The 14,495-nt window shown below is 46.9% G+C and overlaps 1 protein-coding gene across 1 annotated transcript in view; it reads right to left on the minus strand.

The window, feature by feature from the left end:
* Nucleotides 1-13,052: 13,052 nt before the first annotated feature.
* LOC306959899 (cytidine monophosphate-N-acetylneuraminic acid hydroxylase-like) overlaps nucleotides 13,053-14,495 on the minus strand; it is a gene marked incomplete at both ends in the record, with an annotated part of 31,262 nt that continues 29,819 nt past the window's right edge. Inside the window, 2 exons of the mRNA XM_079552151.1 lie at nucleotides 13,053-13,194; nucleotides 14,354-14,469. Coding sequence (XP_079408277.1) covers nucleotides 13,053-13,194; nucleotides 14,354-14,469 — 258 coding nt within the window. The remainder of the gene's footprint in view (nucleotides 13,195-14,353; nucleotides 14,470-14,495) is intronic.

Genomic DNA, 14,495 nt, shown 5'->3' on the forward strand with positions numbered 1-14,495 from the left:
AATGTCAACAAGTGATTGAACAATTTCACTTTGCTGAATATTAAAATAGATGACTGGAAAAAAAAGCATGTTTCCATCTTGTGGTGTGGGTCGTTCCTTAGGCAATGAAACTGTAAAATGGTGTTTTTGTCTTGTGTTGGTCATTCGCACAAGGCACACAGTAGTGAGCGTATTAGATGGACTCCATATTTGACGATGTTGAGTTCAAGTGTCAATGGAAACTGGGAAGGATCAATATGATGAGATCCATTTATAGAGATTCTTCCCTTTTTACTTCAGGCTTAAATCCATGCATAAATGAGATCGACTGTGTAATTCTATTGCTTTGCTTTCTCATGATCATAACATGGCAGTCAGAAAGCTTGGGTGTGTTTGTTGATGATGTGTGTTTGTAAAGTTCTGGGCTGTACTAGGTTGTTTCAGTGTTAGCAGACAAATCGCCTTGGCTTTGTCAGCAGCTGATGCTCTTTTAGAAGCAGGCTGGAGACGTACGTACAAGTAGTGAGGGGTTTACCTTGTTAGTGCTACCACCCACCTGTATTCTAAAAATGTACCCAAGGAGAAAAGCTGGTTTGAGAGAGGGGTGAAAGAGGCCGTCTTCATGAAGAAGGAAAACCCCCCCTCACTGAATCGACATTCAACTTGACTACTGTTCACAGTTAACCCCTTAACTCCCACCTGAACCGAGCACTTTTTCTCTAGTTCGGCTTTACCCCAATCCAAAAGCTTCTGGAAAAAAGCTGTGGAAATAGCAACAAAACTGAGATGAAAAGAATGATGGAAAAGTGGAAAAAATGTCACAAGGAATTGACAAAAAATTGACGAAAAAATGACAAAATGTGAAAAAAAAAATCACAGAAATGTGACAAAAAAATGACAGAAATGTGACAAAAAAATGTGACAAAAAATGACAAAAATGTGAGAAAAAATTACAAAAAGCCCGTATGTCCTTTTTCGGAACATGCTTCGTCAGAGCTGGGGAGGCGGAGTCTGTAAATCCGCCATGAATTCCCCCACGGCCGTGGTCATTATGGTAAACGGGGAGGAGTGAGCAGAAGACGTCCATTATTTTTACAGTCTATGGTGCAGACCTGCCCACAGCTAAATGCAGCCCTGCTCTTGCAGTACCTCTTTCTGTCCATAAGAGGGCGGCATCTGGACACCTTTGAGCTGCCCAAGTCTTGTTTGTTTTCATGTCATTATTTTAGACATACTATTTTCACCTGTAGATCATGTTAAAGATGTTTATCCTCGTGAGGATCATTATTGACATATTGCACCTTGATATCTACACAAAAATAATTAAATCAATAATGAAAACTAACCTGCACGGACAGACAGCGTTTTCCCATGCGGAGCCTGCTGTGATGTCGCGGGGCTTCACATCGTGCGTGGCCCATGGACAGTCTCCCGTTTACCCGCAGCGGGGAACAGCCATCGCGCCGCCGGCTGGAGGACTGCAGCACCGCCCAACAAAGTGTAGACAGAGAGGGTAGAGGCTGGGGAAGATTCTGGGCGAAGCACCGGCGCATGTGCAGCCAGTGCGCAAGTGCTGCAGATGTAACGTGCCACAGCGACTGCCTGTCTCTCACCATCCGTGCGCCCATTATTAGATAAAGATTAGATTTTTTGGCCATTCATTTGATTTTGGCAACTTTTTTTAAACCTCTTAACCCCCACCTGAACCGAGCACATTCTCTCCAGTTTGGCTTTACCCAAAGGAACAGGCCACCGTTTTTCCATACGGAGATATGTTCTTACCTGAGCTTAGATGAGTTGATGGGTATCTGTCTGGTCTTTACGCGTGCGCTCAGTCATTCAAATAGACCAAAGATGTTGTCAGCATTTAACCTCTGCTCCTGTCCTCTATTGGGCCAAACGGGGGTGAAGTTAGTAGCGGCCCAGCTCTTCCACGTTTCCCCAATTTAAACACGGTTACACAATCCAAGCCTAGTTACACAAAATGAAAGTGGATTTTCTAAGCGGATAAAAAGGGAACGCATTCCCCCAATTAGTTTTTTTTGTTTTTTTTCAGGGTAAATGTGTAAAAAAAAACCTGTGATTAGAATAGTTGGACTGTTCCAAGTCCCCGCTAGTTGCCGCTATAATGGTACATCCCACTTTGCCTGGGCTTGTTCGAGCTCGTTCTGCGCAGTAGCGTGTGTGAAGCAATGGCCACTGGCTGCTCTGCTTTATGACCACGACACTGGGGGCCGCCATTGCTGTAGTACCTCCAAATCGCCACCAGGCCCCCATTGAAAAGCATTGGACTTTAGACACCTTAAAAACAACTTTAACGCCTGGTTTCAACCAGGCTGGTTTTCGTAATATGAATTTTTGAAATCTGGTCTATGAGGCTCGGACTGTTAGCATTGGAGCAGCGCGAGCTACATGTCACACAAGGGCGGAGTCTACGGTGAAGATCCCGCCTTTATGCCCTTTTTAGGAACATGCTTTGTCAGAGCTGGGGAGGAGGAGTCTGTAAATCCGCCATGACTCCCCCACGGCCGTGGTCATTATGGTAAACGGGGAGGAGTGAGCAGAAGACGTCCATTATTTTTCCAGTCTATGGTGTGAAGCGGTCGCTTCAGTGTTTTGTTCTGAGAATGTGCCGTGCGTGTGGGTTTTTCTACTAGATTTGACGGACGCGCGCTCCGTCCAATGAAAACACGTGTATCAGACAGAGGGCGTTTGGGCAGCTGAGCCTGCGCTCTGATTGGCTGAAGGGTCAGCTACGTCATATCAAGTAGTATTTGTTAATAATTATCATCATTATATTATAAAATAAATAAATATCGTTAAATGGTAAACACACACTATCGTCCGTCTCACACTGGGAGCACGGCCATGTTAGTGCTTCCCCCAGTGCGAGGTGTTGTTGAGCCTTTAGCCAGCGGGAGTGCAGTGCTGCAGACAAACTGTGACTTAGTGCTGGTGCGAAGCCCGTATAATCAGCTCCATCTTTGCCGGGGGCCACGAGAACTCATTTAGGCTGTTGCCAGAGATGGTCCCGTGCCGGCTGTTAGCAGCACTGACATACGGGGCTGAGATCTGCACTCATTTATGTTTGTGTCTGTGGGCCGTAAGAGGAGGGTGAATCACCGACTTCTGACCAGGAGCTCTGCTGCTTCTCAGTCGGAATGCACTGGCCACTGCTGCTTCCCTTTTATAACGTTTGGTTGTTTGCAAGTTTGATGAGGCCAATTTGATAACTTCCTCGGTGGAAACATTTACAAACTCATTACTGGTGGTAGATTTACTGTAAGTGCTGTGAGTCATTAAACATAATCCACCAGAGCAGAAAACGTGACTCAACACGAGTTTGCTTTTCAGTGTGATGAAGCGTGGAATCCTTTATTTTATTTTTCTCAACAATATGAACATGGGTGCACAAACATGAACAATGCATTATGATACAGAAGTTGACTTAATATTCATTATGTCCGTCACAAAACTAACTTAATGTATCCGTACTTCTCGTCACGTCATTTATGTATCACTATTATTGCCACACGTTGTCATCGTAGAACACAGGAGACAAGGCTCGATGCAGTGGATCTCATCTTTCACAGTCTAAAAAAAACAGATTGTTATTATTTTAGGGTTTGTTTATCTATTTACAATTGGAAATCCTGTTAGATTTCGCCATAATGAATGCTAATCTTTGAGGGATCCCGATACATACATACATAGACAGAGTCCAAAACCAGGGGAGCAACAAGAGGCCGACCAGGAGGGACTGGAGGGTCAGGAGCATGATGACGCAGAAGGCGGAAAGCCAACAGGGTCCACAAAGTCAGGCCCCAGAGGCAATGAAGGCGGGTCTGAGGGACTAGTGGAGGCTGTGCGGGGCTCAGGTATGCCTCAGGGACGGGCGGTGGGTGAGATGACCTCAGATAAAAAACAGGAACTGGAGGAAGCTGAGAAACCTAGGTGACGAGGAGGGACAGGAGCAGGAAGGGCCTACCCAGGACGGAGAACAATGTCCCGCAGTAGCCCTGGAACACGAACAGGAGGAGCCCCAGGCGGAGGTATCGATCCGATGATGACCCCAGAACAGGAGGAGCCCCAGACGGAGGTATCGATCCGATGATGACCCCAGAACAGAAGGAGCCCACCCTGGACGGAGAATAGTGTCCAGCGGTGGCTCCAGGACAGAAGGGGCCCACCATGAACCAAGATCCGTGTCCGGCAGTGGCTCAGGGAACAGGAGCAGGGTCAGGGGTAGGGTCCTCAGTACTGATGAGAGGTCCGCTGGGTCTTTGGTGAGACACATTAGGGCGGGGCCGGCAATGACGAGAGGGAAGTCAAACAGAAAATCACAACAGACCAAAAAGACATGTCAAAGTAAAACACCAAGGACATAAACACAAGAAAACAAACCAACACAGGGCAACAGAAAGCAGACCATGACAGAATCTCTTTTACAGGGGAGTCAAGGCCCCAGAGGGGAACCTATTGTACATATTTTTAGTGGAGGAAACCTACGCAGACATGGGGAGAACATGCAAACTCCACACAGAAAGGCCCCGTCCAGGTGGGAATCAAACCCGGGACCTTGTAGGGGTGAGGCACGAGTGCTAACGGCTGTACCACCATGTCGCCCACAGAAACACACCGTAAATGCTCTAATATAGGACTTTATTTACTCAAGGGCATCAGGACCAGGCCTATATTGGAACCAGGCCACAATTAGAGACAGGCCTTTATTTCTCTTTGAGCAAAACGGACGACCAGGTTTGATAAGTGGCTAAATCTGTGTCAAAGTTACGCTCGGATCAGCTCCTCCGCAGCGCCCGCCCCCTCAGCCCGGGTTCCCGTTTGTTACTTCCTGCACGTGAGTTTCATTTACACGAGAATGAGTCAAATTCCTAACATGGGGAATATTTCTACCGCTATAGTTTTATAGTCTAAATTCTCCTGCAGCTACAAAACAGTTGTCCTTGGATCGTTCAAGTCAGAGTCAGACTGGAGCCTCAACTTCAGTGTGTCTTTGGACCGTGGCACAAATGGCACAGTGGTGTGGTCTGTGGCTGTGCAGGTGCCGGGTTCTCATTAGAGTGCCCTGCTGAACCAGATCCCGCTGTCCCTCCAGTCGTCTGGGCAGTGGTAATTTAACTCACAGGACACTTTGCTCCACAGCCCTGTGGCGGTGCCAGCCCTGGCACAGACGAGGTCGGCAGTCAGGGTTGCCAGGTCTGGGCAGCCAAACCCGCCCAAAAGTATCTGAAAACCGCGGAAAACCGCGGACATACAGCGCGGCTGGAATTTTCAATATTGTTTACTAGTTAACAGAGCCCATGTGCTCCTGCGATGATGAGAAACCGCCCTTACCTCCCTCCCTTATTGAAAAAGCAGCTTACAGAGCCTTGGATCTGCCTTCGAAATAGTGATTTTGATCAATTCAACATTGATTACAGCAAGGCAAAAAACCGCGGACAGTTTTTTTCACCCGCGGAATGGCTTTAAAAACCGCCCAATTCCGCGGTTTAACCGCGGACCTGGCAACCCTGTCGGCAGTGCTGGTGAAGTAGTTAGAGTCCTGTTTTCCAAAGTTAGTGAAGTTCCGCGGGGTCTTGTCGGATCACTGTTCCCAGCCCTCCCGGAACATGCTCAGCTGTAACATTTACTACAATGATACACGCTACACAAATGTGGGAAAAAACACTGAACACACCACAGTAGCAGACGGCAGGTAGGGTGAGTGTGCACTGTACCTCACACCAGGCCCCATCTGATTCCATGAGCACACAGATCTTTCCCACTGCAGAGACTAAAGGCGACGAAACAGATCATCATTCTCCGTTTTGTTCAGAAAGGTTGCAAGCTCGCCATTTATCTGTGTGCATGCTTTTCGACATTCCAAAAACGAGTCGCTTTCAACAGTACTTCCGCCGCTTTTAATCCTGGTGTTTAGATAAAGAAGCACTGATGTGTCTTTCTAAAAAAAAAAAAGTCCCAGAGCGGCTGTAGCTCCGGTTCACAAAGAAGCTAAACGTCCGTGACTTGTGACTTGTTTACATCTGTGGGGCTGGCGTAGAATCTGCCCCGGTGGCTCAGCTACAACGTACGTCACTATGGGGAGAAAGCTCCTGATTGGTCGACGCTCGCGAATTTCGCCAAAAAGTTCAACATTTCCCAACTCGAGCGTCGGCCGCGCTCGACGCCCTGGAGGCGTCAAACGCTCACCAAGCGCGAAAAACCTCAAAACGCGCCGCAGAGGAGGCGCGTGAAGCGCTGCGGGACATCTTGACGCCCCCGGAGGCGCGTCCTCCATGTATTTTAAATGTAAACCTGACGCTTTGGAGGCGCCAAAACGAGTTTGGTGTGGACGCAGCATTAGATCTACAAAACTCATGTAAATGGATCTTTTTCCACACGTCCTCAGATGTTTTCCATCTTTTTTTGGGGGGTATTCAACTCATTTTGTAACTTTTTGGTCATTTTTTGGTCATTTTTTTCTGTCATTTTTTGTCACACTTTTGTAATTTTTTCGTCACTTTTTTGTCACAGCTTCATCATTGTTTTCGTCTCAGTTTTGTTGCTATTTTCACAGCTTTTTTCCAGAAGCTTTTGGATTGGGGTAAAGCCAAACTGGAGAAAATGTGCTCGGTTCAGGTGGGAGTTAAGGGGTGAGATGTGTTCATGCAGTGACCGTTTTACTGGTTGTGGCAGCCTAAGCGCAAAAAAAAAAGATTAAAATCATTCTTTTTCAGCTCACGATTATTTAAGGCATTTCATAAAAGTGTTGTCAACGGGTGATTTTTACTTTACATGACAAGAGGAAGAAAATGCCAGTTGTTTCGATAGAAATATAATACAAAAGTGAATAAACACGAGTAAATGACATAAACGACTGCATTACTCCGATGGCTTTTATCAGGGTGGATCTTTTGGAAATGCTTAGGAAGTGTTTGTTTATTGGATTCCATTAGCTGAAAGCATTAAACAGTCAGCTCGTCTTCCTGGATCCATTCTAACCATAGACTGTAGAAAATAATGGACGTCTTCTGCTCACTCCTCCCCGTTTACCAGAATGACCACGGCCGTGGGGCAATTCATGGCGGATTTACAGACTCCTCCTCCCCAGCTCTGACGAAGCATGTTCCTAAAAAGGACATACGGGCGGGATTTTCACCGTAGACTCGGCCCTTGCGTGACGTGTAGCTCGCGCTGCTCCAATGCTAACAGTCCGAGCCTCATTAAATACGAGATTTCAAAAAATCATATTACGAAAACCAGCCTGGTTTCATATATTGTTATTAACCCAGCGTTATCTCAGGAGGAATATCAGCCTAGTCTAGTGTTGAAACAATTGAAACCAGGCTTTAAAGTAGTTTTTAACGTGTCTAAAGTCCAATGCTTTTCAATGGGGGCCTAGCGGCGATATGGAGGTACTGCAGCAACGGCGGAGCAATGGCGGCCCCCACGTTTGTGGTCAAAAAGCAGGGCAGCCAGCGGCCATTGATTCTAACCCCGGGATTCCACATCATCCGCCTGTGCGCTCAGCTCCACTCCGCTCCGCCCCGACTCCGAACGGCTGCGACATCAACGCCCACTGTCTCCGCTTCAGTCCGCCCCGGTCCTCTCCGCCAGTGCTCCAGCTCCACGAGGAGCACGCGCACAAAGCAACGACTTTGAGAAATAAACCTCCCAATAAAATAATAAACAACTGTTTATGAGCATGCGAGCTATACCGCGTTTAAGCATGAAGCCTGTGCCCCCTCATGTGCCCCCCTCATGCGCGAGGGAGAGAGAGGCAGGAAAAAAAGTTACGTGAACGAAAGCAACAGACGCTTAATTGGGTCGTGTGATTGTTTTTGTGATAACAAACTCCCCAGAGGGAATTATCGAGGTCACTTTGTGTGAAATAGTGACATTTTTGTTGAAATAAAGTCCGCTCGGAGGGAATTTACTTTGAAAATACGGATATTGTTGTCGTTCTCTTTCCCGTTTGGTGCGTCTGAACTGTGGAGCTTGATCCGGCCGGAGCTGACGCGGCGCAGACGGACCTGAAAATAGGGTTGATCCGTATTTTTATCGTGGCGAGGCGGAGAGGCGGAGAGGCGACGCAGGCCCCTCGGAGCGGAGTGGACGATGTGGAATGTTTCTGAACGTTCAACATAGCAACGCATTTGCTGCGGAGGTCGGGGCGGAGTGGAACGGAGCGGAGCGGGGCGAGCACGGAGAATGTGGAATCTGGGGGTAAAACAGTCCACTCAGGATCCTGCAGAGGATCCAGCAGAGCACCAGATGGCTATAAAACATAATGGGCCAGATCTTGTGGCGGCGCAGGCTCTTGGCGAATTATTTTCCGAGTGGCGGCGCTATATGTGCTATTGGCCTCCGCCACCTGTGAGGGGGCGTCACAAGAGGAGGCGACTGCACTGATGGAAACACGGCTGACATTCACTTCCTGGTTTACATTGCGCTGTCTTGCGTTCTTTCTTAAGCCTTAGGCTCTCACAGGTCAAACTACAAACTTTATTTACCCCATCGTGAGCTAAACCATGTTCACGTCTCCAGAGAAAAAGAGCTACAGCGTCCGCTGTGGCGCGGATCTGCACACGCTCGGCGTGAACGCGAAGCAAAACAAAAGCACATGTTCACCCCACACAACCACACAACCACTCTCCTGGACGCGGAGTCGATCTGGTTGGAGGAAAATCTGTGTCTCCACCCACTTAAATGGGCTAAGTCTGGAGTGGCAAGATCACAAAGTGCTGCTACTGAGGCAACATGTCACGCTATCGTCTCCGTTTGATGCACAAGATCGGGCCCAGGGTGCGAAGGGAGCCAGCACAGAAGAGGTCTGTGAAAGTGTGGAGTGAAGAGGCTGAAGAGAGACTTAGGGACTGTTTCCAGACCACAGACTGGAACATGATCTGCAGCTCTCATGGAGATGACATCGACGGCCTGACCCACTGCATCACAGACTACATCAACTTCTGTGTGGAAAACACTGTACCGACCCGGAAGGTACGGTGTTTCTCCAACAACCCCCCCTGGGTGACCCCTGAACTTAAAGCCCTCCTGAACCAAAAGAAAAGGGCTTTCAACTCAGGGGACAGAGAGGAACAGAGGAGAGTCCAGCATGAACTCCAGTGGAGGATCAGGAAGGCCAAGAAGGACTATGGCGAGAAGCTGGAGCAGAAGCTGGCGCAGGGCAACGCACGGGACGTGTGGAGGGGACTGAAGAACATCTCCGGTTTTGGACAGAGTGCCAGAGGGACAGCTGATGGAGACCAGCGCGGGGCGGATGAATTCAACCCACATTTCAACCGGTTTGATTCTCCCCCCACTCCCTCCTCCTGCTCCACAGAGCACCTGAGGCAAATCACTTATAACACCAGACTAACCATATAAATATCTGTGTCCATAGAATCATGTTTGGAATATAACTGACCTGCATCACATGAATGATCGCATTTTGAGGGACTATTTTCTCTCAGATCACTCCGCCGCTGCGTAGCCTATACAACCACGAAGCTGATGCTGCTCAAATATAAGATATTTTAAATGATTCTATGGACACAGACATTTATCTGGTTAGTCTGGTGTTATAAGTGATTTGCCTCAGGTGCTCTGTGGAGCGGGTCACACTGTTTTTAATGCAGGCTAGCTGATACCATAGACATGCACTAGCCTAGCACTAGCCTAGCGCCACGAAACTCTTCAAACATAAGAACTGCATGAATTACATAAAAAATATCTCCAGGTCCCAGCAACACTCTGGATAACGAGGAAATGATGTCAAACATCCTGAAATATCCCTTTAAGGTAACGCAGTCACTGCAACTTCAGCATGTGAACAACAGCACCACCTGCTGTTTGTTGGCCAACTGGGCTCAGTGTTTGAAAAAGCAGAGCATTTCTAAATGAAGAGATTTCACATATTGCCTATTGTGGGATTCAACACACCCTCTTCTGTTTCACGGACGCCGTTTAATTGACGTCAAAACACCAATATAGTTTGGGCTGGAGCCACTGAAAGTAACCTGACATCTTCATTGACAACTCAAAATCCCGCACAAATGAACTAGCAGTAGGCCCTATTTAAGATGATCGAATAAAATCCCAGCCTTTTTCTCGATTAGAACTAGTTTACTGCGTTTAACCTCTTACCTCCCGCCAAAACCAAATGCATTCTCTCCTCTTTGCCATAGTCGTCACTTTTTATTTCCCTTATGTGTTTTTGTCACTTTTTTTCTGGATTTTTTTCTTTTTTTCTGGATTTTTGTCACTTTTTTGCTGGATTTTTGTCATTTTTTTCTGGATTTTTGTCTTTTTCTATTTTTTTTGTCACTTTTTTCTGGATTTTTGTCACTTTTTTTGCTGAATTTTTGTCACTTTTTTCTGCTAGATTTTTGTCATTTTTTCTGGATTTTTGTCTTTTTTTTTGCTGGATTTTTGTCTTTTTTTGCTGGATTTTAGTCACTTTTTTCTGCTAGATTTTTGTCGTTTTTTCTGGATTTTTGTCACTTTTTTCTGGATTTTTGTCACTTTTTTCTGGATTTTTGTCTTTTTTTCTGGATTTTTGTCATTTTTTTCTGGATTTTTGTCATTTTTTTCTGCTAGATTTTTGTCGTTTTTTCTGCTAGATTTTTGTCGTTTTTTCTGCTAGATTTTTGTCATTTTTTTTCTGGATTTTTGTCATTTTTTGCTGGATTTTTGTCGCTTTTTTGTTGCTCTTATGTCACTTTTTTGTTGCGTTCCTGTCATTTTTGTCGCTTTTTTATTGTGTTTACATCCTCATTTTCTTCTCGTTTTTTATTGCATGTTTTGTAGAAGCTTTTAGATTTGGAGAAAACATGTTCAGGAGGGAGTTAAGAGGTCAAAAGAGGACCATGTGCCACAGTGCTCTGTTATTCCACAGACACCAGATGGCACTGTTGTTCATCAGATCTCCCCCCTCCCCCTGTCCCGAGCGGCTCTCCTCTCCCCCCACCCCCTGTCCCGTGCGGCTCTCCTCTCCCCCCGCCCCCTGTCCTGATAATGAACTCATCATGACATTTCAGTTGTGAGTTTATACAAAATGTGGTCCACCAAGAGTTGATCATGATCATTATAGATGAATCATATCATTAATGAGTTCATTGTCTGAATTAACCGTGTTAATTCATGTGCTTCATCATGAACTCTCATGAATTCAGAATGAAACCGTCGCCCCGGACTAAACCATCTGCAGCTGAACGTTTCAAAGACCAAGGAGTTAGTGGTGGACTTTAGGAGGAAGAAGACCCCCCTCAGTATGGGCGTCCACATAGACCACAAGCTGAACTGGCCCACACAGGGCAGAGCAGACGGTTTCTGCTGAGGCGACCCTGGTCCTTTAAGGTGTGTAGGACCGTGCTGCAGATGTTTTACCACTCTGTACTTGCCAGTGCCATCTTTAATGGAGTGGCATGGGCTCAGTCTGAAGGGACGACGTGGGCCCGCCCTCTTGTGGACCCACCACCCGCAGAGGGATCCGAAGGGGTCGGGTAGAGAGAGGACTGGGTGGCAGTCGAAGGCATTATTTCGGGACATGGAAAGTCACCTCACTGGATGGGAGGAGCCTGAGCTTGTGCGGGAGGTTGAGAGGTACCTAGATACGGTCTGGCTCACCTCCTCGCTCAGCTTGGGTTCCAGATCCCGACTCGATGCTCCACCTCTCTGGAGTTGCCCGCGGGGAGAGGTGGCGGGCTGGGGTGGGCTTGCTTACTGCCCCCCCACGCTCAGCTGCATCGCTACATCTTCAGGTCAGGGACAGGTCTCTCTCTGTTGTCTAGGCCTACGGGCCCAACACCGGTGCAGAGTACCCAGCCTTCTTGGAGTCCCTGGGAGGGGGACTGGACGGTGCTCCGACGGGGGACTCCATTGTTCTGCTTGGGGATATCAAGGCCCACGTGGGCAACGACAGTGAAACCTGGACGGGGGTGATTGGGAAGAACGGCCTCCCCGATCTGAACCGAGTGGTGTTCGATACCAGGAGAACCTAAACCTTTTTTTTTTTATATCAGACTGTTATCCTGAGGAGTGGATCCTCAGCCCTACTCCTGAGGATCCACTCCGAGTCACACGTGTGAGGCCCTTTGGAGAGTAACAGAAGAGAACTCTCGTGTTATTTATTTTCATGCATGTACTGCTCACTGCCACACACGGAACACGGCAAGACTTCTTTACATCACTTCACTTTTATTGCACTGATTCTGAACAATTAACAAATAAAGCTGGAGAAATAAATATACAAAATAAAATGTGTTTATATATTTACTGTAAAAATATCAGCAGCAATTCTCACCATCACCTTCATCCAAACAAAAAACTCAATTAGACCAACAATATATATTATTTTATAAATCTTAACAAGGATTAAAATGTAAATTTCACAAAGAAATCAGTCCCAGGAAGCCTTCATTGGATTTTCTCACACTTGTTTTTTCAATAATTAGATATGTTTAAAGGGGCTAGATGCAAGTTGGCCATTTTATACTCACTACTGCCACCTCAGGTCATACGTGTAACTGCAGCTTCTATATTAAGCTCGTGCATGACGGCACTTCAGACCCGAAGTAACAACTTTCTGACAGTGCAGGATTTTAGAGGCAGTTGTGGTGAACAGGTCTGGGCTCGTTCTACACATTAGGACATGGAGGAACATGTGGGGGAGGAAATACTGAATTTGAACATTTTTAAACTCCATATAGTCCCTTTAAAGAGCTGGCCTTGTAAACATAGCCACATGCTGGTTTGTATCTTATAACAATGATAATGATTACATACAAAAGGCTGCTGTAAATGAGTCGTCCTTCAGTTTCATCCTGAGTAGAGATTATGTTACATGTTGCAGTACAGCTTTTAGATTTGCGTAAAGCCGGTTGTGCTCGGTTACGGTGGGGGTTAAGGGGTTAAAATCAGTAGGACTTTTTAAAGCAATCACGTCACTTTGGCAACACGGTCTGGCTGAACAACAGAGCAGGTGTGACTGACCAACATGGCCCAAATATGATGAAGAGAAATGACATGTTTTCCTCGGAGCCGTGTGCCGGGTATCACACGTGTGATGTGTTTTATTGCAGAGCGCAGAGTCCGTCTGAGTCCGAGCTCTGGTTTGGGGTCAGATCTTTGGACTCTCTCGACCGGACGTCCTCCAGGAACTGGTCCCAGTCCGGTCTCTGCAGAGGGAGCTTGATCTGGAAGTGGTTCCAGAATCTGAGGGATCAGAGCAGAAAAGAAGAGAATCAAAATGGTGCAGACATGTTTGTTCGCCAGTGCGACCACACGGGCAGCTGCGACTCGACTCGGCACGACGGAGCAGAGTTTACTTTTAACATGTCCAGAAAATAAGGACGTCTGTTTACTTAGGTTTTTTTGGTTTTATTTTGTTTATTACCTGAAAAATACCTGCCATATACCTGCTACTGCCATGTCCTGTGGACCTTTAACTATATCCCCATGGTCAGCGTGAAATCTCCCCAGTGTTTAAGCCAATATCCAGCCCAAACCATTGAATATGGGACATCATTTGTGCCGGTAGCAAGTGGCTACAGGCCCGGTTAGCCCCGTTAGCCCCGTTAGCTTGTTACAATCGCCAACAGCTCATTGTTGATTCAAAGTCTGCAATAAACCACAAATACATAAAGCCCGGCTCAGTGTGTGATCGTCATAAAGGCGGCTCTATGTAGTTACAGCTTTATTGATGTTATTAGTGCATAATGATCGGAGCTCGATGCGAGCTAACTGAGCTAACTGAGCTAACTGAGCTAACAAGCTATGGTTTTCTCCCGGAGCTAATTGTAGATGATGTGAGTAAAAAACTACAACATCAGCCCAGCTCAGTGTGTGATCATTATTCTTTATGTAGATGTTGGTTTTATTGACTTTATTTGTACATACTTCTCATTTTCACGTGAGGACCGGAGGTTTAGCTTAGCATTAGCTTTCTCCGGTGGTAATGCTACAACAGGCATTGAGGCCCAAACACATTGTCGCCGCTTTTAATCCTGGTGTTTAGGTAAAGAAACACTGATGTTTCTGTAAAAGTCCCAGAGCTGCTGTAGGTTCACAATGAAGCTAAACCTCCGTGACTTGTTTACACCTGAGGCCGGCAGAACATCTGCCCTGGGGGCTCAGCTACAACGTCACTGTGGGGAAAGCTCCTGATTGGTCGACGCTCGCCAATTTCCCAACTCTGGGCGCTGGACGCCCTGCAGGTGCGTCAGAAGCTCAACACACGAAAAGCTTGAAAACGCGGCGCACAGGAGGCGTGTGCAGAAAAGTACTACATACAAACTGTGTTACGTCATGGGTTCCTCCAAACCTTCAGAAACTCCGTGTCTGAAACGTGAACATGTGACGAGTGGGAGTTTACTTGTGGTGGTAGACGTCCGGGTCCCGGCTGATCCGGTTTTGAAAGCCGATGTACAGGTCGTCCCACAGGCGCCCGTTCAGCACCACCCACCTCATCACGCCCACTCGGTTCTTCAGCTGCAGCAACACAAACAGCAGGATGT

The sequence above is a fragment of the Gobius niger genome (assembly GCF_951799975.1).
Source record: "Gobius niger genome assembly, chromosome: 2".
In the NCBI taxonomy this organism is placed as follows: domain Eukaryota; kingdom Metazoa; phylum Chordata; class Actinopteri; order Gobiiformes; family Gobiidae; genus Gobius; species Gobius niger.